The following is a 27,079-nucleotide window of genomic DNA, read 5'->3' as shown; positions in this document are numbered from 1 at the left end:
TCGTGACGAATGGAAGCAGTTGTTATTCGCCGCTTAACAATTAATTCGTAATAAATACAAACGTATAATGGCACAGCATTCTTGATTTGAAGCTTTCCTGACTGCAGGAACACATACTCTTTGGTTCTTTAGGTAAAGTCACGTAGGCAGAAAAATAAACTAAAACAAAAATAATAAAATATCACGACGTTTCGATCGCAACACAAAAATAATCCGGCAGTGGAAATGCTGAACCAGCGAGAGAACTGTTAAAACAAGGTTATATAGAGAACCGTTACAACAAGAGACCCAGCATGTTCTTAGTTCTTTCGCTAAAGTCACGTAGAAGGGAAGTAATAAAATAATAAAAAGAAAACAGAAGGATATAAACTATTATTTAATTATATAATTTTATTTTATTATGTTTTATTTTTATTATTTTATTACTTCCCTTCTACGTGACTTTACCGAAAGAACCAAGAAGATGAATCCCTGCAGTCACGAAAGCTTTAAATCGAAATTTAAGTGGCCATCTCTCTCGAAATGTTGATGCATTGTCGCAATGCGATTCAGAACTTGTTTGTTTTGACATTGTGGTTCACGCAGAGACTCGTTTCGTTCTTTGTGCTCGTTTAACAAGGAACTTCGTCCATCATAGAGGCTTTTTGGGGGGGGGGGGGGTTAGATCGCGTTACGAGATCGAACCCCCAAAAAACACCTCTATCACGGATGATATTGGTCGCGTAAGCCGACATCTTAAAAAGGAACATCGTCTCCAGGGGTCAGGAGGAACCTGCCACGTGTTTTTGTTCTTTCGGTAAAGTCACGTAGAAGGGAAATAATAAAATAATAAAATAAAACATAATAAAATAATTCTCACGACGTTTCGACCACAACGCAAGCAGCCGTCCTCAGGTGAAGAATAGGTCTGTCTTCTCGACCGACCTATTCTTCTCGACAGACCTATTCTTCACCTGAGGACGGCGGCTTGCGTTGTGGCCGAAACGTCGTGAGAATTATTGTGTATTATGTTTTTTTTTATATTTATTATCTCCCTTCTACGTGGACTTTACCGAAAGAACCAGAAGTAGGAATACCTGCAGTAACGAAAGCTTTAAATCGAGACTCTTCCCGTGGACTTTTTTTTTATCGCCGTAGGGGGCGATGTTGCACACTCCACGCAGAAAGGCACTCGACATGCGAATCGAACTCGAGCTCGTCTTGCTATGAGGAAACCGAGTATTAAATTTGACATTTAAAGCCTTTTCGTGACTGCAGGGATTCATCTTATTGTTTATTTAGGTAAATTCAGGAAGACGTATCAAAGACAGACCTGGATTCACTGAGGACGGATTGCTGCGTTGTGGCCGGAAACGTCCGGAGAATTATTTAATAATCTTTTATTGCATTATTTTACTTATTCCTTTCTACCGTGCCACGAGTATGTTTACATACCACTGCGCCCGCCGTGCACTGAAGGGACTGTGGGGGAGATGGGGGGGGGGGTCACGTGAACCCATTACGTACAAATCGAGACTCGTATTTTATCTTCTTGGTTCTTTTGGTAAAGTCACGTAAAAGGGAAATAAAAATAATAAAATAAAACATAATAAATAATTCTCACTCGTATTTTACTTGACCCGCTAAGGGGCCACCCATCCATAGAGTACGTACGCATGGAGGGGAGGGGGGGGTTAACCCAAATGCGTAGCTTGCTTATTAGGGGGTCTACTGACCATGTACGCATAGGAAACGGGGTGGGTGTGAAGCCTCGATAATAATTTGTCTACATTGGCCTTCAAATGAGTTATAGTCCGGCGGTGGACTATCTGTTTGCTTAAACACGTTAATATTATTATGAATCCTTGGTCGTTTTTGCGTGGATTCAATATCGGCCGTTCTATGGGATTCGGGGGGGGGGGGTGGGTGTAAAAAGTACGCGTGCGTACAGGGAGGGGTAGGGGTCAAGTTTTGACAGATGTTGCCTACCTGCTAAGTGGATGGCCCCTACGGCTTCACTGGCTGAGCAGCTCCTTTACAGGGACGGCAGCTGACAGCCAGTGCCCGATTATCCCAGTAGCACAAGTAGCAGCTACACGTGCAGCAGCTACTACACGTGCAGCAGCTACTACACGTGCAGCAGCTACTACACGTGCAGCAGCTACAACACGTGCAGCAGCTACAACACGTGCAGCAGCTACAACACGTGCAGCAGCTACAACACGTGTAGCAGCTACAACACATGTAGCAGCTACACCACATGTAGCAGCTACACCACATGTAGCAGCTACACATGTAGCAGCTACACATGTAGCAGCTATATATGTAGTAGCTACGGGCCCCGCACTTTCAAGGGCCCCGCACTAAATGCTTTCAAGCTATCAATTCCGGTGCAGTGATTCTGCACTTGCTCTATTACTATAGTACTATACCGCCTTCGACTTTTACGAACGACCGGGTGTTTAAGGTTAGCGATTTGTCGTAATATCTGGCTGTATAGCAAATGAAAAAGTCCAATTACTTTATCATGCAAGTAAAACATGTGTGTGTGTTTTAATGTGTTTATTTATTTATTTAGGGCCCCTTTATAACATATGCAACAGGCCCCGCACTAGCATAATCCGGCACAAAAAGAACTTGATAGCTCACAAAATGTCTGCTTATATCAGGTGTCCTCATACAGGGTGCTTTAAAAAAGTCAACACTAATATGGGACTATCGTTTTTAATGGCCAAAGAAACGGATAATGATACACTGTGACATGATAACCATGTTAGTAGCTTCAAAAGGTCAAAGAGTCTCCCACTGGTTCGCCATCATTGTCAACACGTGCCTGGAATCTTTTCCAGGTCATCTCCAGCGCCCGTGGCATTGTTGCAAAACCTCAGAAGTGTTGACATGTTTTTTGAAGCACCACTGCACATTGGAGCCAAGGCATCTCAGCTGTCTCCTCCTGACATTGGCCGTAATGAGCTCACCAAGCCAATGGCGATGAAGCCGAGTTGGATTAGTGTCAGTGTAAGCCACGGAATAGAGGCCTCCGAGAAGCGGTTAGAAGATGGCAACGAAGGCTGAAATCATCACGGCGATCATCCGTCGATGCCAGAATGACGCTGATACGTTGAGCCTGGAAAAAGGCAAACCAAGCACACGTGACCGTTAGTATTCATTGAACACATTCCTCCTGCGGAGGGAGACTGGTAGGAACGTTGGGTTGCTCGCCAATGGCCAGGGTCAACGGCGGCGTGGTGTATTCCGCAATATGGCCGACGTGAGGGCGGGCACAAGCCGGCGTGAGTAGGTAAACGTTGAGTTTTATAAGGGCACCACGGGGTGACCAGCCCCTCTCCTCCCACCCAGCCCCACCCCTCCCACCCCCCACTCAGCCCCTCCCCACCAGCCCCTCCCCACCACTCCCACACCCAGCCCCTCCCCACCCCTCCCCTCCCCACCCAGCCCCTCCCTCCCCACCCCAGCCCCTCCCTTCACGACGGACGGACACAATAATCCCCTGTGGGCTGGTGGAACCAGTGGGTCCTAACAGTATTAATGGTGTCCATACTGCATACGTCCTCGAGATTAGCTTTGGATTTTGAATTCTGCTGATTTTGTTTTTTCTCTCGCAATGACATCGAATCTTTTTTTTTGTCTCTGAAAGTTTGCATAATGTGCTCATGTAAAATGTCTTGATGCTCAAAAATAAAATAGGTGATAATACGTGATGCTACATTTGGTGGGAAATGAGGTGGCTTCACGTCCGGTTTCTGATAAATCTGAATGTGTTTCTTCAGATAATCCACATTTTTCCGATGTTTCAAATGAATCCAATAAATATATTTTTTTGTGGACTTCTGGATTTTGGGCAACATTTAAAATTTTATTTCAGCTTTTAGTGTTTTTTATTTACGTTAATTAAATGGTAGTGACGTTTTGCTGTTCATGCACTAAATGTAATAATTTTAACAGTCAAACGATCATTTCAATTTCAGAATTCTTTACATCGTAAACAATGTGAGAACGGTGAAATCACGTGACGGCCCTCTTGGGTGAGAAGTTGTGGAAGTGATACCGTGGAATTGACATCACTTCCATTTGCGGATCAATAAAATAAATTTGAGGATCAGTTAAACTTTAGCATCAACCCTGGATTTACTTTATTTAAAAGAGTCATCTGAAAATCGGGAATACTTCCTCACTCCACTTCTAGGTAAGTGCCTCCTGCACACTCAGCGGCTGTGATTTTAAAATAATAAAAAAATTAACCCGTAAAAACAAAGTTTTTCACTATAAACCCTTTATATGCATGGCGGCTAGAGTCCTCTCGTCCTCTGGCTTGAGATGGCTGCCACCTATGGGTCAGATGATTGTCTGCCAGCATTAAGCAATTGGTAATTAAATATTAAAAAAATTTCCCCTAAACAGTGTAAAAATTTTGACATTTTTTTTTTCACTAAAATTAATTGTCACGTACAACGAGTCTGTGTGGAAAATGTCAGCTCGATTGGATCACGGGAAATGGGTTAAAAAACGACCGAAAGATTTGCACGGTCGTAAGCAAGCAAGCAAGCACGCAAGCACGTAAGCGAACTTAATATAAAGGATTTAAATAAGACCCTTGGGGCACCGTGCCACCAGGACACACACCTCCACTGGCGAGAGCCTCTTCTCCTGGCCAACACCTGCAGCTCCTACCCTCCCATATGTTATCCATCCCATGTGTTATCCATTTCCCCCCACCCCTCGTGTGTTCATTAAAACAATTAAGCTAATCCTGTAAAATCCCAACAGCGAGCTCTGTAAATCATCAGAATGGAGGGTCACACCAAATACCCTTATTTCAGGTGCTACTGGGACCGAGGGCTACATTAGAACACTGGGTTAAAAAGAGAACTGGCCACCAAGAATAAGTTTGACGCTTGGTGACAAGAACATCAAGAATGAGCCTCTGTTTGGTAGGAATAAAATTGTATTTCCCCCACTGCACATAAAACTTGGGTTAATGAAGCAATTCGTCAAAGCTCTTGATCACACTGGAGACTGCTTCAGCTGTATATGTTCAACCTTTTCAAGTCTCAGTGCCGAGAAGAAAAAGGCAGGAATATTTGATGGCCCTCAAATAAGAACACTCATCAGGGATCCACACTTTGTTACAACAATGACTGCGGCAGAGGGCTAGCACTTGGAATGCATTCTCTGATGTGGTGCGGAATTTTCTTCGGGAACAGGAAAGCGGACAACTATCGAGAGATTATGGAGGAGCTGCTCTTGAGTTTCCAAGCACTTGGATGTAGAATGAGCATCGAGGTTCACTACTTACATAGTCACGTGGCCCAGTTTCCAGAGAACATGGGTCACGTGAGCGAAGAGCAAACTGAACGCTTTCATCAAGACATCAAAGTTATGGAAGAACGTTACCAAGGCCGATGGGACTCTAACATGATTGCAGATTACTGCTGGTCCTTGATGAGAGACATTCCACAAGCTGTACATCGGAGATCGTCAAAGAAGAGGTCGTTTATGCAGATGTAACATCACTATTGTGAATGACCTTTTTGTACATATTTTTCTTATCTTCACAATTAAATTCTTGCATGGTAATATGCATTCACTCACATTGATATGCAGTCACTCTCACAACTTTGTGCTACGGCTCATTAAACGTTTGTCTCATTATTATTGTATATTGTATCTTATCTTATTATTGTATGGATGTCTGTTTAGCTATTCGTATATGAGCATAAATTTGCAGTTTTTATTGAAAATGCAATATTTGACATCTCAAAAACCTGATGTGATAGACAAAACCCGATGCCAGATTTGGAATCAGCACCCCAAAATTACCTTAAAACCGTTGGAATACCTTATGCCAGAAAAAGTGTGTTCACCAGTATAATTATTGTTGATGTGTACCCACGATTCGTAAATGTGGACATACAAAGCCCCCACCCCCCACCCCACACAATGTATCTTACCAAGCGCGGTGAGAGTGGCGGCTGCCCAGAAGAGGTCTCCGAAGACTGCCGGGATGAAGAAGATTGACCCCATCCACTTTCCGTACTTGATTTGAAAGGGGTCAATCATCGTGATGTAGGTGCGTGAGCGCATGGGCTTTGCGAAGAAGAGCGCGGCTGTGTGGGTGCGTCACAATGACAAAGAATGCAACATGGAGGGGGTCAGGGGGGGGGGGTCATTCAGTTATCGCTCTCCCACTCTCCGTCTCTCGCTCTGTCAACGATCTTCTTTCATTTTGGTCACGTCACCTTGATTTGTCATCACGGGATTTTGAACTCGTGAGCTTCAATTGAAACCAGTTTTGGATAGCAACGTAATAATAATAATCATAATGCACACCCGTGAGTTCAAGTCAAAGTGATTTCTTGCTCATGTGAGCGTTGAGCTGGTGCCCATGTCCAGTTTGTACAGAGCCCCTGAGCTTAGGGGTGGGAATTCCTACTCTTAGTTCTTTCGGTAAAGTCACGTAGGTAAAAAAAAAATGAAATTAAAATTAATAAAAATAAAATAATAAAATATGAAACGTCGTGATTTAATTGTTTGATTTTTATTAATTTGAATTTCAGTTTTTTTATGTAACTTTACCGAAAGAACTAAGAGTATGAATCCTTGTGGAAATTCCTCTTCATATGGCGGGGGTGAGTCTATCCATGGGGCTCACCATTGTTGTCTTTCCCGCAAAGCGGTACTCACTTTAGCAACCCCCGCAGAAATGATGGGCCGAGTCGATTCCCAACCAGGAATGTGAATTCGCAAACCTTCCAGTTTCATACGCGCGGGTTGCGTTTTACTTTGTAGCAGTGGCTCTTAACGTGCTGGTTGCACGCTCGCTCTGGGGGTTCAAGTTTTTCAAGTTTCATTTTATTAGGTATAGCCCTGTGAGCCATTCGGCTCTTGAAACGGGTGCAACCGCAACAAACAAAAAAAACTAAAACATGAACAAGAAAACATCTACTATGTGCAAACAGAAAATCCAAGAAAAAACAGCAAAATATTGCAGAAAAAGCACCGTACACCAACGCTGTGTGCAAAAATCCCAGTGGGATGCAAGTCAAACAACAACCACAAGACAACTTAGATTAAGATTAAGGGTGCATTACACCACCGCCTGGGGCTGCGAGATGCCCTTTCTGGGGGTGCGAGACGTGGCCAGATTTTTTTTTTATTTTAGAAGATAAATCATCGACAACACAAATGGAGCATGGGCACCTAAGTTACAACTTACTTTTGATTTGAAGCTTTCGTGACTGCATGAATCCATACATACCCTTTGGTTCTTTCGGTAAAGTCACGTAGGTAGAAAAAAATATGTACAACTTACTTTGTTTCATGAAACCTATACGGGGTGTTTAAAAAAGAAACATGTGAACACTTCTGAGAATTTGCAACGACACCACGAGAGATGCGCTGCCTTCGGGCTCTGGAGACCACCTGGAGAAGATTCCAGGCCACGTGCTTTGACAATGATGGCGAGACTCTTTGACTTCGTGAAGCTATTAACGTCACATTTACAGTGTATCATTATCCGTTCTTATTTGTTTTTAACGATTGAGAATCAAAGGGGCACAACGCTTGCAGTGAAGGTTAAGCATCGCTGCTCTATAGCCTGCGTTTGTTTGTATTCGATGGCGAAATGTGGTGGATCAAGTGAACCCCTCCCTCACTTGATGCAGCTAATCTGGCTGTGACGGTCCCACCTGATGACGGAGACTTGTGTTGCCTCCGAAACGTCGTGATTTTCATTGTTTTATTTTTTATTAAATTTTATTTCATTTTTTACCTACGTGGTGACTTTACCGAAAGAACTAAGAGTATGAGTCCTTGCAGTCACGAAAGCTTGAGATCTAGAAGAAATGTGGTGGGGCTTGGTGCACTGTGATGGACATGTGTAATCTCTGGTAAACGATCTCGAAACAATTACGAAATGCCCTGAATTAAGCTGATGATGGCATCATCGTGATATGATGTCGATAAGAAAATGCTTGTGTCATCATATACATCAGTCCCTTTGGTCTGTGTGAAAAAAATAAAGATGTTTTACGGTAATTCGAAGGAATATTGCGGTTAAATTGTAAGGGTCTCGCTAATAATAATAATCATGCAATTTGTAGTGCACGATAGTTCACGGACATAAATTACCACGAACTGAGACGTGGAGCCAAGCTCAGAGTTGTTCGAATGTCAGGCGAAAGAGGTGGGCCTTTAAGAAAGAGGTGGGCCTTTAAGAAAGAGGTGGGCCTTTAAGAAGAAAGAGGTGGGCCTTTAAGAAAGAGGTGGGCCTTTAAGAAGAAAGAGGTGGGCCTTTAAGAAAGAGGTGGGCCTTTAAGAAAGAGGTGGGCCTTTAAGAAGAAAGAGGTGGGCCTTTTAAGTGTCTCTTCAAAAGCCCAGTGGAGATCGATTGCTGATACAAAATCTGTGGCTCGGTGGTGGCCGCGTTTCAGACGGCGATGGGGTGGGAGGGGGACCGCCGCAAAGAGACGTCGCCTGGCAGCGGCGGTCCCCTTGGTCCTTGATGTAGGGAGGAGGAGGATGGATGAGGATGGAGGAGGATGGATGATGAGGAGGAGGAGGATGGATGAGGAGGAGGAGGAGGATGGAAAAGGAGGTTTTTTTTTTTAGTCTCGCCGCGGAGTATTTCGACCGTGAGCTGCCATGCAGGATGACGGGGTAAAGAACCCGGCGGACAATCGGAGAGTTGAAGACTAAATAAGTAGCGGTTCGAACAAATAGCGCACGAGAAGAGGGACTGGAGGAAGGAACAGCGAGCGAAGGAACGAGGGAGAAGAGGATCAGAGAAGGAAGAATAAGATGGAGAGGGAGAAGGGAACGAACAGCTGAAGGCGAAGGACGGACAGTGAAAGCAGCCGGCTTGAACAGCCTCTGATAATGCACGTTTTGTGTTGAAGGTTGAACGAGTTGTAGGGAAATAGCTCCTGACTAAGAGGCATTGTTCAATTTCCCTGCCCCAGCCATCCACCCCCACGAGCCATACCCAAAGAATAGGATACCGTAGTCCACGTGGCCTTCAGAGAATTTGGAGGACGAATCAATTGAGAGGCACAAAAACTTCCCCGGAGCACCGATCGTAGGGCATCGTGAAATTGACTTCTGGCAAATTTGATTTGAAACTTTCGTGACTGCATGAATTACTCTGTGGTTCTTTCGGTAAAGTCTATGTCGTGTGTCTCTCTCTCTCTCTGTGTCTCCGTGTCTGTGTTTTGTCTTTCAAATTTATTTATTTCCGTTCTACGTGACTTTACCGAAAGAACCAAAGAGTGGCTTCTGGCAGCTCCTCCTAATCTGTCGACAGCCGGAACTAAGAGATATCAACGCAACGAGGCCGTGCTTATTGTGGCATTCATCCGACGGGAATGCAGATCGAGTTCGCGTGCCGCTTTGCGTTTGAACAACCGCTTTTTGGCGCTTATTTGAGCAGTGGGAATCGCATCGACTGTTGCCAAGAAACATCATCTGTGGCGTTCACAGCAGCGTTGTGTTTGACAAGCCAGACGCAGAAGGTCCGATGTCAGTCCAGAGTTTTGTTGTTGTTGTTGTTGTTGCTGCTGAAACAAATTGCTGCTCGATAATTGCCTTTGCAAGCTAACATGCCGATGGCCTAATCACATGATTGATTGTCATATGTAGTATTCTGCTTTTAAAAAAAAAGTTCGTTTTCACGCGTGGCGGTTAAAATGTATTATTTGTAATTGTATTTTCACCACATTCCAACATTACAATCCCGCCGATTCACCTTGCTGGGTTACTGTGGGGAGTGCTATTAGGGGCCGAAACTCGACCTTCTACCCCTCCCCCCAACCTGCCCCCCACCACCTCCTTCCACCCCTCCCCCATCCCACCGGGCCCCCCACAGCCACGGCCCAGAAGAACAGGCTCGGAGGGAGGATTTGGGGATTGTGTTGGTCCAAGGGCTGGGGAAACCCTGGGGAAGAGTGGATGCTCACCAGGTGAGGCAGCCGCGTCTCGATCCGGTGATTCTCCACCAAACTTGACCCCTCCCCTCCCCCCGCCTTGTTGAATATTGTTCCAGCCAAGCCCCCCCCCCTACCGCCCCTCTCCCCCTTGCCTGACTCTGGGGCCGTCCATAAATGACGTCACGCGATTTTGGACGATTTTTGACCCCCCCCTACTCGTCACACGGCGTCACAAAAAGTCAGACCCCCCCCCCTCAAATATGACGTCACAAAGCTCTGCCCCCCCCCCCCAAAAACTAAAACATGCTTCAAATCGCTTTAAACTATTGTCATTGAAGTGCGTATTTAATGTGGCGCTGCGCTCTGATATTGTAGGAGGAAACATTTTTAAAAACGTCTATTTAATTAAGTAGAACGTGTTGTCTATATTTATTTAAAGTTGCGCATTTTGATGTGACGTCACATTTCTCAACCCCCCCCCCCCTCGTCACACATCGTCACAAATGTCTGAACCCCCCCCCCCCCCCCCCCAGGTGCGTGACGTCATTTATGGACGGCTCCTTTTGCGATGGTTCTGAGAAACGAACGACGCACGAAATAACGGAACGGACATTTTTGGGTTTTTTTTTTTCTCACCATTTGTCCGTTTACGTGAGGTTAGCCCGACCGGCTCGTAACGGCAAGCGGGTAACGACAACAACAACAAACAAACAACAACAACATTCAATAGACGCCTACGCACGTGCCACTTCATTTGTTCGCGCTCGCTGGATACTCTTGAGAACCACATTGTTCGCGATCAATGAGTTTAGAAAGGACTTATTACATCGTTTAAGGTTAGGGACCGTCCATAAATGACGTCACGCACCTAGGGGGGGGGGTCAGACATTTGTGACGATGTGTGACGAGGGGGGGGGGGGGTTTGAGAAATGTGACGTCACATCAAAATGCGCAACTTTAAATTAATATAGACAACACGTTCTACTTAATGAAGCAGACTTTTTAATAAATGTTTTCTCCTACAACATCAGAGTGGGGGGGGGCAGAGCTTTGTGACGTCATATTTGAGGGGGGGGTCTGACTTTTTGTGACGCTGTGTGACGAGGGGGGGGGGGGTCAAAAATCGTCCAAAATCGCGTGACGTCATTTATGGACGGCCCCTTAGCCTACGGATTTCAATGTTGTTGTTGTTGTTGTTTTGTATTGCATTCAAGTGTGCCGCGTCGAGACGCATAAACGATTCTTAACGGCGGTGATTGTTGTTAATCACTCGTGGAGTTTTTTTATGCAAATTTTATTCCACCCCCATGTCTTTTTGGTTCTTTCGGTAAAGTCACGTAGAATGGAAATAATAAAATAATAAAACACATAATAAAATACAATTCTCACGACGTTTCGGCCACAACGCAAGCAGCCGTCCTCAGGTGAAGACCAGGTCTGTCGATAAGACTCTGATAAGACTCTGTCTTCTCGACAGACCTCTTCTTCACCTGAGGACGGCTGCTTGCGTTGTGGCCGAAACGTCGTGAGAATTATTTTATTATGTTTTATTTTTATTATTTTATTATTTCTATTCTACGTGACTTTACCAAAAGAACCAAGAAGATGAGGATGTTATTATTATTTAATAATAAAAATAAAACATAACAATATTTTATTATGTTTTATTTTTATTATTTCCCTTCTACGTGACTTTACCGAAAGAACCAAGAAGATGAATCCATGCAGTCACGAAAGCTTTAAATCGAAACACCGCCCATGTGTTTGAGAATGGCCCCGCGAAAGAAGCAGACATCGCAGAACTACTGCCGGGATCCCATAGATCCATCCCTACTAGTAGAGACACGTACATTGCAAGGCAGCCAACATTATATTCTCAATTCTCAGAGGTGGATTTTTTTTAACGGATGAAGTGACACATTTTTCGAGAGGTCTGCCATTACTTTTGGCGATGAACGGTAGAGATTTGTCCTTGGTGCAAGTGCGTGCTTTCATACCGACAAATAGGCTGACAGCACTGCCGATGGGAGCCTGCATCCACGCTAAGCCCATTCCGGGCGTATATATGACCTCCGCCGTGCCGTTGATGTAAGCCCCTCCAACCCACGTGGCTACAGATATAAGAAGGGGGGAGGGGGGGACACACACACACGACATGACACCAAGGCTATGTGCTCACAAACTTAAAAACGGCAATGTACCGTCTGTGCGATGTGTGTGTGTGCGTGGTGTGCGTGCGTTTGCATGTAGATGGGGAGCGGTGGCGCAGTTCGATTCCCGTTTGATGATCTGAATCGATCCTGCCCCCCCCCCCTGGGTCGACTCGGCCTCAAATGAGTACCTGGTGCGGTGTGTAAGCATCACCACTGAGGAGACAAAGGCGGCTGGGCGTGGTGCTGGCCACCCCACCCCCCTCGTGCGCCGTTGCGGCCTTCATAGGTGCTACCCGCTGAACAGCACTTACCCCAACAGTCTTTTCAGGCTATACGGGCGAACTTTGGCTTTGGCGTGAGTCTGCGAGTATTTTTCTTTTTTGACCAAATACCACGGTGGAAACACCCAATTAAGCTTGTGCCGGAGGCACCAAGAGGGGGAACAGGCGTTCATGACGCCTTCGAGCCAAAGCCCCATTTGGCGGAGCCAGTTCGAACCCCTCCCAGTCAGAATTCTTCCAGAAACAGAAAACGACTGTGGCTGGCCACGTGGGATGTCCGGACGCTCAATGTCGAGTTAAAGCTGCCAATCGTCTGCCGGGAGATGGACCGGTACCGCCTGGACCTGGCGACCCATCCCCTTCGTGCGCCGTCGTGGGCCTTCGCAGCAGAGGTCGCAACCGGGTACCCGATACCCGTACCATACCCGATACCCGGCTACCCGTACCCGGCCGGATACGGGTACCCGTTTGCGACCCTGGTGCGGCTGGGTACGGGTACGGGTAGACCGTGAGTCACTGGTGAGTAACTGTTTGTCACTCATTTCCCAACGTCTTGTCTCTTCTCACAATTCAAGTTCCTAGAATCAACCCACCCGCGCCTGCAACATGGCTTCATCCCAGAGGTCGCAATCAGGTACCCGATACCCGGCTGGGTACGGGTAGGGTACGGGTACGGCCGGGTACGGGTACCCGTTTGCGACCCTGGTGCGGCCGGGTACGGGTAAGGAATCAAAACCCGTTTGCGACCTCTGCTTCGCAGGTGCTGCCCGCTCACAGCAATTGCCCCAATAAGGTCTGTCAAGGCCACACACACGCACGGGGGAATCTTTGTCTTTGCACGGCACACCTGTGGTCGTGAAGATCCCGACGATTACGTTCATTTTGCGGTCCCCAACCATGGCCATCTCGCTCCGCGTGCTTTTGGATCGCTTCTCCGTCTTTCTGGACTTCCGCGATGCCCACACGCCCGTCGCCAGGATGGCGATGTAAAACACGATGACCGCCACCAAACCGCCGACGTTCGTTGCCATTGTGATCGCTTCTCAGTGGAGGTCCTCCGATTCGAGTTTGCTCTGAGGAGGCGCACGCAGAGAGGGAGACGACGAGACAGTTAACGGAGGGAGGAAACACAACGCGCGATAATGGGATGTCACATTGAGATACAAAAAAAATTGCAATTGTTTCATGGATTGCATCACGCCAATGCTATCCAGGGTTTTATATCGTTCAACTATTTAAAGTTTTTACCAGGTAAGGCCGACTGAGCTTTCTAGCTATTTTTCAGAAGCGACCTGGCCAGAAATGGTAGCCCAACGAAGTGGCTTATCGAGTCGAAATGCATAACAGCTAAATACTCTAAACGCGTGATGTTGATTCTAAACGTGGAGTGAAAAACCAGAAGACCTGGAGAAAAATCCACGTGACCACGGGGAGAGAGAGAGAGAGAGACACCGCAAACTCCAAATATACAGCAGCAGGTGTCAGGGTCTGGATCGAACCCACGACCCCCTGCATACCAGGCGAGGTAGTTAACATCTCCTATTCATAATACAGGGTTTTGGGTCAGATCGCGTTATTTATAAATGTGTCGTAACCCTCCACCACCCGACACGGCCAAACAGTAAAAAATGTGTCACGTTTTCAAAGGACAAAATAATTCACTTCTTTAGCCCACCGGTGTGCTGAAGAGAGAATCAACAGCATTTTAAAATTTGAGTAGTACGACGTTTCGCTGATAATTACAATCAGCTTCATCGGGCAAGAATGGTGAAGCTCTCCTGTTGCTTCCGGTCTTAAATAGAGCAGCAGCAGGGTGACGTCATCATTTAATTCAATTAAATCTGGTGCAGTGATTCGAGGCAAGGAGGGGGGGGGTATTGTAATTATATAGATTGGTAATCATTCAATTGTTATTCATTGGTATTTGTTTCCCTTATTAGGAATTGTAATTGTATTTATTTGATAATACGCTTCCAGGCCGCACTAAGCGTGTAGCTGTCAGAGCGATTAAAGTTATTTCTGTTTCTCTCAATTTCAATGGATTCTCTAATTGGTCTTGGCCAGTAATAATTAGTTTTACACAACACTTCAACGTTATCAAAATCAATTGAGTGTCCTTGTTGACAAGCATGCTCTGCCACTGCCGACAGTTGTGTTTGAGAAAATTTAATGTTTCTTTGGTGTTCTTTTAGTCTTACTGTTGTATATGTTGGGTATGAAAATTTGTTATGTTGTATGCGTGCGTGGGTGAAATTATTATGTTGTATGTGTGGGTTATGAATATTCAGTGGAAATAATAATAATTAATGAAATTTGGCCAAATGTGTAATTATCCGGAAATATGTTAATTTATGTAATTACGCACATTTTAATTATGCCATTTCGAGAGGTAATCGTATTAATTATGCGAGTGGGTGTAATTATGATAACGCAAGTCGTTATGATAACCAGACCCCGGTTCACCCCGTTATCGCTTTAACATTTACTGAGTATGTATTAGTGTGTTTATTAAGGTCACCAAGTTCAAATCTCAACGCAGAAGCAGATCTTATGCATAGATTTCAGGAAAGAATCACACAACCACTTCTGTATTGATCAATTTATTACTAATTCAACCTTAACTATGATATAGTATGCGAACTCTCAATCCCGGAACGTCAATACGGCATCAATACAGTATCATCAACGATTGTCTGATTTCACTTTGACAACGGCACATGGATCCCGCATAACGCGATGGTTGTTAGTGAGAGAGAGAGTCGTTAAAACATGCAAATACTATGCTAAGAAAACCTTAACGTTAATGAATGATTATACTCAATATTGTTCACGCAGTACCGCACTCCTTATTGATCATACGCAACCCTTATCACGTTGTTAACACCTTGGGTCACGGAACAGTTGAATATTCTGTAGAGGATGCGAGTACGTGCGGCGATTATGACTGAAAGATACTTGAAAGATTATACGGCGATAAACAAAAACACAATCAAAACAGTTATTATTCTTAAAGGCACCAATCTCAACAGATACATCGGCAGGTTATCTCAGAACGGCTCGGAGTAAGGGCCTGCGATGGTGCTCCTTTTCCGAAGATCGTTATCTTATACCAAGTTTACTAATTGGGGACCAGATCACCTGATAAGGGTCCGGTGGGCCACCACTCCCCACGTGAGCGTGGCTCGGCGGAAGGAGGTGCCAAGAATCAGTTCGTATTGATGGATCTGTTGGGAATTTATGCGATTAAGAGTACAGCCCACTAAATATTAAAGATAAAAATTAAGAATACTCTTATAAACGACGGATGGCCACCACTCGGTCTCGTTGTGATGCTTTCCAGCCACGGATGGCTTATGGGTTCGAGTGTGTTTGAGTGGTAAGAGTTGTCTTGAATAGTCAGTGTTCGGAGTCGATTCTTTAGGTCAAACAGACGCCTGGTGGTCGTGTGGTGAGGGGGCGGTGCGCGTCATACGTATCCATCGCTCCCCTGTCGGATGGCTGTTGATACGCTGTCGCAGTTCGGAACCCGGTCGGTAGGTGGCGCCCACAACTCGCTCGTAGCGTGCAGCGCTGGATCGTCGCCAAGTCGCGACGCTCACCACCGGCGGCAGCGGAGATCTCCGGCGGCAGCAGAGATTGACGAGCTGAAGATGAGTCGAGCCGACCCGCTGGTCGCAGCTCGCTCCTGAGTCGACCCTCCCGGTCGAGCTCGCTCCTGGGTCGACCCGCTGGTCGCCCTCGCTCCTGAGTCGACTCTCTGGTCGCACTCCTGAGTGGACCCGCTCTGGTCGCACTCGTTCCTGAGTCGACCCTCCCGGTCGAGCTTCTGAGTGGACCCTCCCGTCGCACTCCTGCTGAGTCGACCCTCCCGGTCGAGCTTCTGAGTGGACCCTCCCGTCGCACTGGTTTCCAATGTTCAGGATCCGTTCCTTTATGCTGAAAAATCCCCCTGGATCCCGCCCACAAGGCGGGGCTTCCGATTTTTGCTGTGTCAGGATCTGTCCGTAGGCAGGTGTGTCCGTATGTCCTTGTGTGCATCACTGACGGTATATTCCGTTGTCAACTCCCTCCATAAAACCCACGAGCAAACAACCAGATGTTACAAATTGTCTCGAAGTCGTCTCTCTGTCTGGGTGCAATTTATCTCTTGTCTGGCCTTCTTCATGAACCCAAAACACAGACGTTACAAATCGTCTCATAGGCGTCTTTGTTCGTGTTGCACAACCTGGAGGGGGGCAACACTCTCTCCGACCCGGCGCACAAAGAAATGGTTAAAAGTTTTAAGTTAACATTTGTCCCTTACTATTTCACAGTTATGATTCTGTATGTAACCTAAGGTCTGTCGTTTCCCATCGTGGTGCTTGACTCAAGTGTAGGTTTCCCCGAGCGTATACACACTCCTATCCCGCGCTGCGGGGATACAAAGACGGCCGGGATCTCCCTTTCTCTCCGACCCTGGGTTTAACATTGTTTTTTTTTTATTATGTATTTATATTTGACCTGGTGGTGATTCATCCCGTTATCCTGGCTTTTCCATAAGTTTAACTTTTGTCTTTCATGCATATACTTATTACTATTAATTTATTTCCGATATCTTAGGTTAAGGGGTAAGTTTCTTGATCCTAGGAATTCGTATTCCTTGGTGCCTGGATGGTTATATAAGCGGAATATAGTTTACGGTGAATAGCGTTAACATTGATGTTATGTGCGATATTATGTATTGTGATGTCTTTAACTTAACTTGTTTGTCAGGGCTTTACTGACACGAAGTTGCATTCCATAGCCTGCAGTCTTTGCCCCACCCTATCTCTGCTCGCCGTTGTTGTTGCCTGCCGTTAATTCAAGGCCTCATTAATTTCCGTCACCCCTGAGTAGGTGAGGGCGGTTGAACCTTGGAGTCAGTTCTGGTTTTTGTCTGCCTGCTTCTTCTTGTGTCCCCTGACCCCGGGAGTTATTATTCTACTTTATGGCCTGTCGAAGCCCCACTCGCTGTTGCTGGGCTGGTGTTGTTCCCGGCTTTTTGCTTACGTTTGCAGTTCGCCGTGCTCTTGATTTCCTTCCCTCTTCAACCTTATATTGACTATTCGCTCCTGTCTGGGTGCGATTCAATTTTGACTTAGGAAGGTTCTGATTGTCATATGCTTCGGGTCGAATTGTATAGAAAGTATTGAAGTATGGAAATAACATTTCATATTGACTTAATGATGGTGATGGTTCAGTAGGCGTAACTTGTGACCTGGTTTAATTGGAGTGGGTGTGAATATCAATAACTTTAGCCTACTCTGTTGTTAAATTCCGACTTTAACGTTACTTTAATAGCAATACAGAATAATTGAGCTTTTTGTCTTAACTAGGCGAATGCGAACTTCTGGTGACCCCCGCAGCCGTGTTGTTCAGCTGGGTCTTGTGCCTTGAGAGATATACAACCCTCTTTTAAATCACCTCTCCCCCTGCCAACCTTCTGCTCTGGGAGTGTTTATTCTTGATTCCAGGTCCAAGGCCCCCTCACATCCAGACGCGCAGGGTTGTTTACATCAGCTCCCCCCCTGTGCACGTGTTCTAACTAGCTCGGAATTCCTGAACACACAATCAGTGATGATTCCTGGTTTTCTGTGGTTGTGATTTAGACAAAGGCGCCTCTGTTTTCTTCCATTGCCTTTGAGTCGACACTGCCCTATTATTTGCCCATGTGCTGAGGTCATAGAATTCGTTTTGACTTCAGTAATATTAACATTCAGTATTGGATTAGCAAATGGGCAATGGTTCATTGATGTAGCTCGCAGCCTGGTCTCCAATTTGAGCGAGCGCGAGGATCGATAATTTAGCCTACTCTGTTGTTGAATTTCGAATTTTGACGTTACTTTAAAACCATGCAGGATGATTGGGCTTTTGCCTTAACTATGTCTGGCTGACACTCCCACTGTCTCTGCCGCCTGCACGGGTGACATGTGCCCGTTCATCAGGCCTTATCTTCCCTTGAAGCAACGTTGTAAATTCTGCCATCCTAGCCCTCCTCCGGTTCATTACTTAACAACACCTGGTGTTTTGCAGTTTGCTGCGCTTGGTGTGTTTCACTCATTAAAAAAAACAAGTAAAAAGATAATATATAAAAATCATCAAATATTATTAATCTCAATTATGGAAGAAGGGTTAGTATACAACATTCCGCCCTTTTAAAAATGACCAGTGGTCAAATGGCCACGGGTTATTTTTAAAAAAAATGTATACCCTTCTTCCATCATGAACCATCGATTGTCCTCAAGTTTTGCTGCTATTCCTTACAACGCGCGCGTACGTGTCACAACTTAACATGGTTATTTTGAATTGAGCAAAGAAAATTAAACAAGCGTTAAACATCGATATTGCGTTACATCGGTTCTGACACATCATGACTCCGACGAATATTCATTTTTGTTTTTGTTAAATCCTGGGAAACGCTAGGTAGCGGTTTCGAACGCATTTATGCGTTACTTTCCTCATGTTGCCTCGTTCACCACTTATCACTTCGATAATTCGATCACGGTTTTCGGGGTTCGTTTTTGTAGTTTCTTCTCTCACTCTCTGTGTCGTGGGAGTGTGTGGTGAAAATTGTGCTGCACATAACCAGAATTCGCGCACCCGACCCACTTTGACCCTTGGTTCGAGGCATTCGCTCTCTCTGCGATTACATGCACATTTGCCGAGTCCGTGTGTCGATTTAATTCTGTCCCTCGTAATGTTGCCCTCTTTGTTTTTACTAGTGTGTTGGATTTCAACACCATTCCCGATACGTCATGGACATTCGTCTCCATTTTAGCACTCCGATCCACATAATTTTTGGTTTCCCTTGGATATTTTCCATTCAAAGGCTCATGCCTGCGCTCCTCAGGGCGTGTCCCTGCTGTCTGTTTTTGTACTGTCCGATCACGCTTCAATGCAACCCTGTCCTTGTATTCGATCCGCGCGTCATTTACGGGAGCACTGTCCACGTTTTTGCCCGCCCTGTCACTTGCAGCCTGCCTGTATTTCACATTGAGCGCCGGGTTTAACACCTCGGCGGGTGTGGCGCGTATGGGCTGCCCGCTCTCAATCACTGTGGATGGTTCATCACGTATTTGGACCGTATTCTGTGTTATTCCTCTATTCCCTCCTGGTATAGCCGGTGGAGGAATTGGTCGGAATTGTATCGATTGTGTTTGACCTCCCATCCTGCGATTCTCGTGAATGTTCGCATCCATACCTCCGCGGTATGTGTAACACCTTCCCGCTAGGTGGTTATCTTCCCATCTCTGTGCGTAATTTGAACCTTGCGTGTGTCGTGGGATGGGGTGTTGATATGGTTCTGTTCTGAACCTCCCCCTCCTACGATTCTCCTGCACCCTTGGCCCAGTGTTTTTCCCATTTGGGTGCCAAATTTTTCCTGGATTGTTACTTCGCCATCCCTGTGGGTAATCTTGACCTTGCGCATGTCGGGGCATGGGGTGTTGGTATGGTTCTATTCTGAACCTCCCCCTCCTGCGATTCTCCTGAATGTTCGGCTTTGTGCCGCTCTCATTCTCGTGCCAACCTCTCTCTGGGTTATTTTGCCATGTGTGCGTGCGTTTCTGCTGCTCTCTGCATGGTGGGACTGCTCGGTGATTTTTATTCCTCTCTGAGAGGCTGGGTTCCTCATCCCTCTCCCTGTGTTCTGGATCCGAATTATGATTCTTAGCTCTGTATAACCATGCCATGTACGCCTTGCTCTCTATGCGGCGTAAGGATGCGGTTTCTGGATTCAAAACCATTCTCACCCTTTCTGTAATCTCTGGGCTCAAGGATTCAAAAAACATTATTTTGAACATTTTATCCCCTTCGTGGTATTGATTCACATCGCCTGCGTAATACGCTCTTTTAAATTGGACGAGGTAGTCACGTGGATCTTGGTCCATGCCCTGGGTCATCGATTTTACAGCATAAAACCCCTCAGTGAGTGTCGAATATTCTCCAAACTTCCGAATCACTGCCAGGCTCAATTGTTTAAAATCATTTCTAACCTTGTGTGGTAGTGACTTTACCCATGGAATAGATTCTTTATGTAAGGTCCGTTTCAACAAACTCGCTTTTTCATCCCGTCTCCTCAGCCCTCTAATCATTGCCTCCTCTTCCACTGTCGCGATATGTGTGTGGATATCCATAGTCTTATTGTGGGGGTCAAAATCGGGAATTCTGACTAGAGCCTTGTCCATCAACTTAAGGGTTTTACTGGTGAACAGGTATTCCGAAAGTTGATTGCTGACAGCGTCATCATCAAACAAGTTATCATCAGGCAATCTGTCACTTTGGTCTGTGCTGTGTCTCTTGTGTTTAAGTGGTGTGCATTTTCTGTGTGCGCGCCCAGGGCCGTGTCGCTCGTGTTGCCATTTCCCTTCAGTTTTTGCCTCTGCCCTTAGTGTACCATGTCCTGGCGATTTTACTTTAACTTTTGTGCGATCAATCCCTGGACTCTGTCCACGTACCCAAGAGAGTGATTTGATGTTACTTCCATATTTATTCTGTGGCTCAACGTCTGTGAGTTTCGCTGGTGTCGCGAGCTTTGATTTCTCCTCCCTCTCGAGGGTGTGAGGACATTTCTCGTCGTTTATTAGAGACGATTTCTCTCCCGTTTCATTTCCAAAATTTCCTTCATTCCACAATCCCTGTCTGTATGCCTGTGTGAGAAGGTATGAGTCCTGTCCTGCCTTCTCTGCAGTTTTTGCATCGTGTTTGCCTTCGTTACTTTTTATCCAGTCAATTAGTTTCCCCCAAGGTGTGTTCGTGTTATCGATACAGCTCCCTTCCCATATGTCTCTCTGACTGTACTGCTTTGTAACAGATTGGTCGGTACGTTTAAATACGAGCTCCCCGTATCCCATAACCCATTCAAATATTATTCTTAATCCTAGCATCTTAAGTATGGCAAGAGTTACCTTAATATTTCTTTTCAGAGTGCATATAAACAATTGTATCACAGGATGCGTCAGTTCAACTCGAGCAAATAATCTCAGCCCAGCTGTCTTGTTATACTCTGCTACTCTGGTATTTCCTTTCAGAGCGCGTTTTGTTTGTATACCCCCGTTTACAATCACAAGGCAACGTTAGTTCACAACACTTTGATTAACACATCAATGATTCGTTCCTGAATTCATGCATAACCTGTCTGCGAGAGATCCCGGAAGACGAGCCCCCATTATGTTGTATATGTTGGGTATGAAAATTTGTTATGTTGTATGCGTGCGTGGGTGAAATTATTATGTTGTATGTGTGGGTTATGAATATTCAGTGGAAATAATAATAATTAATGAAATTTGGCCAAATGTGTAATTATCCGGAAATATGTTAATTTATGTAATTACGCACATTTTAATTATGCCATTTCGAGAGGTAATCGTATTAATTATGCGAGTGGGTGTAATTATGATAACGCAAGTCGTTATGATAACCAGACCCCGGTTCACCCCGTTATCGCTTTAACATTTACTGAGTATGTATTAGTGTGTTTATTAAGGTCACCAAGTTCAAATCTCAACGCAGAAGCAGATCTTATGCATAGATTTCAGGAAAGAATCACACAACCACTTCTGTATTGATCAATTTATTACTAATTCAACCTTAACTATGATATAGTATGCGAACTCTCAATCCCGGAACGTCAATACGGCATCAATACAGTATCATCAACGATTGTCTGATTTCACTTTGACAACGGCACATGGATCCCGCATAACGCGATGGTTGTTAGTGAGAGAGAGAGTCGTTAAAACATGCAAATACTATGCTAAGAAAACCTTAACGTTAATGAATGATTATACTCAATATTGTTCACGCAGTACCGCACTCCTTATTGATCATACGCAACCCTTATCACGTTGTTAACACCTTGGGTCACGGAACAGTTGAATATTCTGTAGAGGATGCGAGTACGTGCGGCGATTATGACTGAAAGATACTTGAAAGATTATACGGCGATAAACAAAAACACAATCAAAACAGTTATTATTCTTAAAGGCACCAATCTCAACAGATACATCGGCAGGTTATCTCAGAACGGCTCGGAGTAAGGGCCTGCGATGGTGCTCCTTTTCCGAAGATCGTTATCTTATACCAAGTTTACTAATTGGGGACCAGATCACCTGATAAGGGTCCGGTGGGCCACCACTCCCCACGTGAGCGTGGCTCGGCGGAAGGAGGTGCCAAGAATCAGTTCGTATTGATGGATCTGTTGGGAATTTATGCGATTAAGAGTACAGCCCACTAAATATTAAAGATAAAAATTAAGAATACTCTTATAAACGACGGATGGCCACCACTCGGTCTCGTTGTGATGCTTTCCAGCCACGGATGGCTTATGGGTTCGAGTGTGTTTGAGTGGTAAGAGTTGTCTTGAATAGTCAGTGTTCGGAGTCGATTCTTTAGGTCAAACAGACGCCTGGTGGTCGTGTGGTGAGGGGGCGGTGCGCGTCATACGTATCCATCGCTCCCCTGTCGGATGGCTGTTGATACGCTGTCGCAGTTCGGAACCCGGTCGGTAGGTGGCGCCCACAACTCGCTCGTAGCGTGCAGCGCTGGATCGTCGCCAAGTCGCGACGCTCACCACCGGCGGCAGCGGAGATCTCCGGCGGCAGCAGAGATTGACGAGCTGAAGATGAGTCGAGCCGACCCGCTGGTCGCAGCTCGCTCCTGAGTCGACCCTCCCGGTCGAGCTCGCTCCTGGGTCGACCCGCTGGTCGCCCTCGCTCCTGAGTCGACTCTCTGGTCGCACTCCTGAGTGGACCCGCTCTGGTCGCACTCGTTCCTGAGTCGACCCTCCCGGTCGAGCTTCTGAGTGGACCCTCCCGTCGCACTCGTTCCTGAGTCGACCCTCCCGGTCGAGCTTCTGAGTGGACCCTCCCGTCGCACTGGTTTCCAATGTTCAGGATCCGTTCCTTTATGCTGAAAAATCCCCCTGGATCCCGCCCACAAGGCGGGGCTTCCGATTTTTGCTGTGTCAGGATCTGTCCGTAGGCAGGTGTGTCCATGTGTGTGTCCGTATGTCCTTGTGTGCATCACTGACGGTATATTCCGTTGTCAACTCCCTCCATAAAACCCACGAGCAAACAACCAGATGTTACAAATTGTCTCGAAGTCGTCTCTCTGTCTGGGTGCAATTTATCTCTTGTCTGGCCTTCTTCATGAACCCAAAACACAGACGTTACAAATCGTCTCATAGGCGTCTTTGTTCGTGTTGCACAACCTGGAGGGGGGCAACACTCTCTCCGACCCGGCGCACAAAGAAATGGTTAAAAGTTTTAAGTTAACATTTGTCCCTTACTATTTCACAGTTATGATTCTGTATGTAACCTAAGGTCTGTCGTTTCCCATCGTGGTGCTTGACTCAAGTGTAGGTTTCCCCGAGCGTATACACACTCCTATCCCGCGCTGCGGGGATACAAAGACGGCCGGGATCTCCCTTTCTCTCCGACCCTGGGTTTAACATTGTTTTTTTTTTATTATGTATTTATATTTGACCTGGTGGTGATTCATCCCGTTATCCTGGCTTTTCCATAAGTTTAACTTTTGTCTTTCATGCATATACTTATTACTATTAATTTATTTCCGATATCTTAGGTTAAGGGGTAAGTTTCTTGATCCTAGGAATTCGTATTCCTTGGTGCCTGGATGGTTATATAAGCGGAATATAGTTTACGGTGAATAGCGTTAACATTGATGTTATGTGCGATATTATGTATTGTGATGTCTTTAACTTAACTTGTTTGTCAGGGCTTTACTGACACGAAGTTGCATTCCATAGCCTGCAGTCTTTGCCCCACCCTATCTCTGCTCGCCGTTGTTGTTGCCTGCCGTTAATTCAAGGCCTCATTAATTTCCGTCACCCCTGAGTAGGTGAGGGCGGTTGAACCTTGGAGTCAGTTCTGGTTTTTGTCTGCCTGCTTCTTCTTGTGTCCCCTGACCCCGGGAGTTATTATTCTACTTTATGGCCTGTCGAAGCCCCACTCGCTGTTGCTGGGCTGGTGTTGTTCCCGGCTTTTTGCTTACGTTTGCAGTTCGCCGTGCTCTTGATTTCCTTCCCTCTTCAACCTTATATTGACTATTCGCTCCTGTCTGGGTGCGATTCAATTTTGACTTAGGAAGGTTCTGATTGTCATATGCTTCGGGTCGAATTGTATAGAAAGTATTGAAGTATGGAAATAACATTTCATATTGACTTAATGATGGTGATGGTTCAGTAGGCGTAACTTGTGACCTGGTTTAATTGGAGTGGGTGTGAATATCAATAACTTTAGCCTACTCTGTTGTTAAATTCCGACTTTAACGTTACTTTAATAGCAATACAGAATAATTGAGCTTTTTGTCTTAACTAGGCGAATGCGAACTTCTGGTGACCCCCGCAGCCGTGTTGTTCAGCTGGGTCTTGTGCCTTGAGAGATATACAACCCTCTTTTAAATCACCTCTCCCCCTGCCAACCTTCTGCTCTGGGAGTGTTTATTCTTGATTCCAGGTCCAAGGCCCCCTCACATCCAGACGCGCAGGGTTGTTTACATCAGCTCCCCCCCCTGTGCACGTGTTCTAACTAGCTCGGAATTCCTGAACACACAATCAGTGATGATTCCTGGTTTTCTGTGGTTGTGATTTAGACAAAGGCGCCTCTGTTTTCTTCCATTGCCTTTGAGTCGACACTGCCCTATTATTTGCCCATGTGCTGAGGTCATAGAATTCGTTTTGACTTCAGTAATATTAACATTCAGTATTGGATTAGCAAATGGGCAATGGTTCATTGATGTAGCTCGCAGCCTGGTCTCCAATTTGAGCGAGCGCGAGGATCGATAATTTAGCCTACTCTGTTGTTGAATTTCGAATTTTGACGTTACTTTAAAACCATGCAGGATGATTGGGCTTTTGCCTTAACTATGTCTGGCTGACACTCCCACTGTCTCTGCCGCCTGCACGGGTGACATGTGCCCGTTCATCAGGCCTTATCTTCCCTTGAAGCAACGTTGTAAATTCTGCCATCCTAGCCCTCCTCCGGTTCATTACTTAACAACACCTGGTGTTTTGCAGTTTGCTGCGCTTGGTGTGTTTCACTCATTAAAAAAAACAAGTAAAAAGATAATATATAAAAATCATCAAATATTATTAATCTCAATTATGGAAGAAGGGTTAGTATACAACATTACACTGATGTTGCGTCCCGTCTGTCCAATATAGCATCTGCCACGTAAACAATTAATCCGATATACACCTTCTGTTGATAATTTGGGCAATTCGTCTTTAGTGCCAGATACCACTTTTTGAATTTTGTGCACTGTACCAAATCTTACTTTAATGTTTTGCTTTTGCACAACCCGGGCTAATTTGTCAGTTACTCCTGAGATGTATGGAATTTTGATTGTTTGAACAATCTTATCGCTTTCAGCAGTGTTCCTTTGCGTTCGTGATTTGGCCTTCTGTGCTCTGTTAATTTGAGCATTATTGTAGCCATTCTGTCTTAGTGCCTCTTTAACATGTTTCATCTCTCTCACTAGACTCTCACCATCTGACACTGTTTTTGCCCGATGTATGAGTGTTTTGACAAGAGACGATTTCTGAGATTTCTGAGCTGGGTGATGATGTGAATCTGCATTCACAGCGTTTACCGAAAGCAAACGCTGTGTTATTTTAACATTAAGTCCATGCCCCAGTAAAATATCTAGGAACGAGAGAGTCTGTTATTTTCATCCATCTCCTAGCCACCGTGGCTGGGTCTGTCTTGAATCGGCGACCTGGAAAACATGTCCATATTCGGCACACCACATCCAGTATCCCTCGCGCTATGGCCTACTGTGCCCACGACAGATACGTGTCTCCTATATCCCAGTCTCACAGAGACCCGGACAATATTACATCGGAAATGAATGCCCCTGGAGCTGTCAGATTTGTGTCATAAGGATCATGCTTCTGATACTGTGAGTTCGGTACCCTCTTGCTGCGTCGGGGAACGGTCTGAGAAGAGGGACAGTCGAGAATTACCCAGTGCTGGAGTGAAAACATGAAGAAAAAAAATCGCCTTCCATGCTGCATCGCCATGCAACAAAAATTAAACACCCTTTATTGAATTTTGATTTAAAGCTTTCGTGACTGCAGGGATTCATATTCTTGGTTCTTTCGGTAAAGTCACGTAGAAGGGAATTTATTTTACTTTATTATTTCCCTTCTAGGTGCGTGACGTCATTTATGGACGGTCCCAAAGGAGACAACTGCGTGATGACACCGTGAATCGGAGTCGAAACGCGGCCGCTGGGTGTGCACCCAGTCGAGTGATGGTGCAGGGGTCAATCGCTTTCTCGCACTTCCTGTAAACGCAAGGTCATAGGAGAGACAGGCCTACAGGAGGCACATGCACATCGCTCGGGGGGGGGGGGGGTCGCTTGAACAGAGCCGCAATACCATCGCGGCAATTGAACTCTCCTCGTTCAACTTGAGCTCGATACAAACAGCATTCTCCGCCAATAGACGTCGCGGCCTGTCGCCTCGTCCCCCTTCGTTGACGTCTGTGTTACAACTACACGCGTGTTCGTGGGGGAAGGGGCGGGGGGTCGGGGGGGTCAGGGGGTGGAGGTCAGTTTTTAGAAACAGAGTGATGAAATCTGCTCACGCGCGCGCATTACGCGCATTGTTACAATCGCAGCACCCCCGAGAGATGGCTATGGCTCTCCAAGAACACTCAACTCAGTGCTTGTTCGCTCGTTT

At 45.8% G+C, this 27,079-nt stretch overlaps 1 protein-coding gene across 1 annotated transcript in view; it reads right to left on the bottom strand.

The window, feature by feature from the left end:
• Positions 1–5,151: 5,151 nt before the first annotated feature.
• The window catches only part of LOC133357205 (high-affinity choline transporter 1-like), a 36,312-nt gene continuing 14,384 nt past the window's right edge, over positions 5,152–27,079 (bottom strand). The window contains exons 2-5 of the mRNA XM_061575035.1: positions 13,205–13,430; positions 11,921–12,034; positions 5,952–6,107; positions 5,152–5,192 (exon numbers count right to left, since the gene is read on the bottom strand). Coding sequence (XP_061431019.1) covers positions 5,152–5,192; positions 5,952–6,107; positions 11,921–12,034; positions 13,205–13,388 — 495 coding nt within the window. The 5' untranslated portion in view covers positions 13,389–13,430. The remainder of the gene's footprint in view (positions 5,193–5,951; positions 6,108–11,920; positions 12,035–13,204; positions 13,431–27,079) is intronic.

The sequence above is a fragment of the Lethenteron reissneri genome, chromosome 57 (assembly GCF_015708825.2).
Source record: "Lethenteron reissneri isolate LAM-NWPU_2019-01 chromosome 57, ASM1570882v1, whole genome shotgun sequence".
Classification (NCBI taxonomy): domain Eukaryota; kingdom Metazoa; phylum Chordata; class Hyperoartia; order Petromyzontiformes; family Petromyzontidae; genus Lethenteron; species Lethenteron reissneri.
Note: the sequence above shows the minus strand (reverse complement) of the source record. Positions and strands in the feature narration are given on the sequence as shown.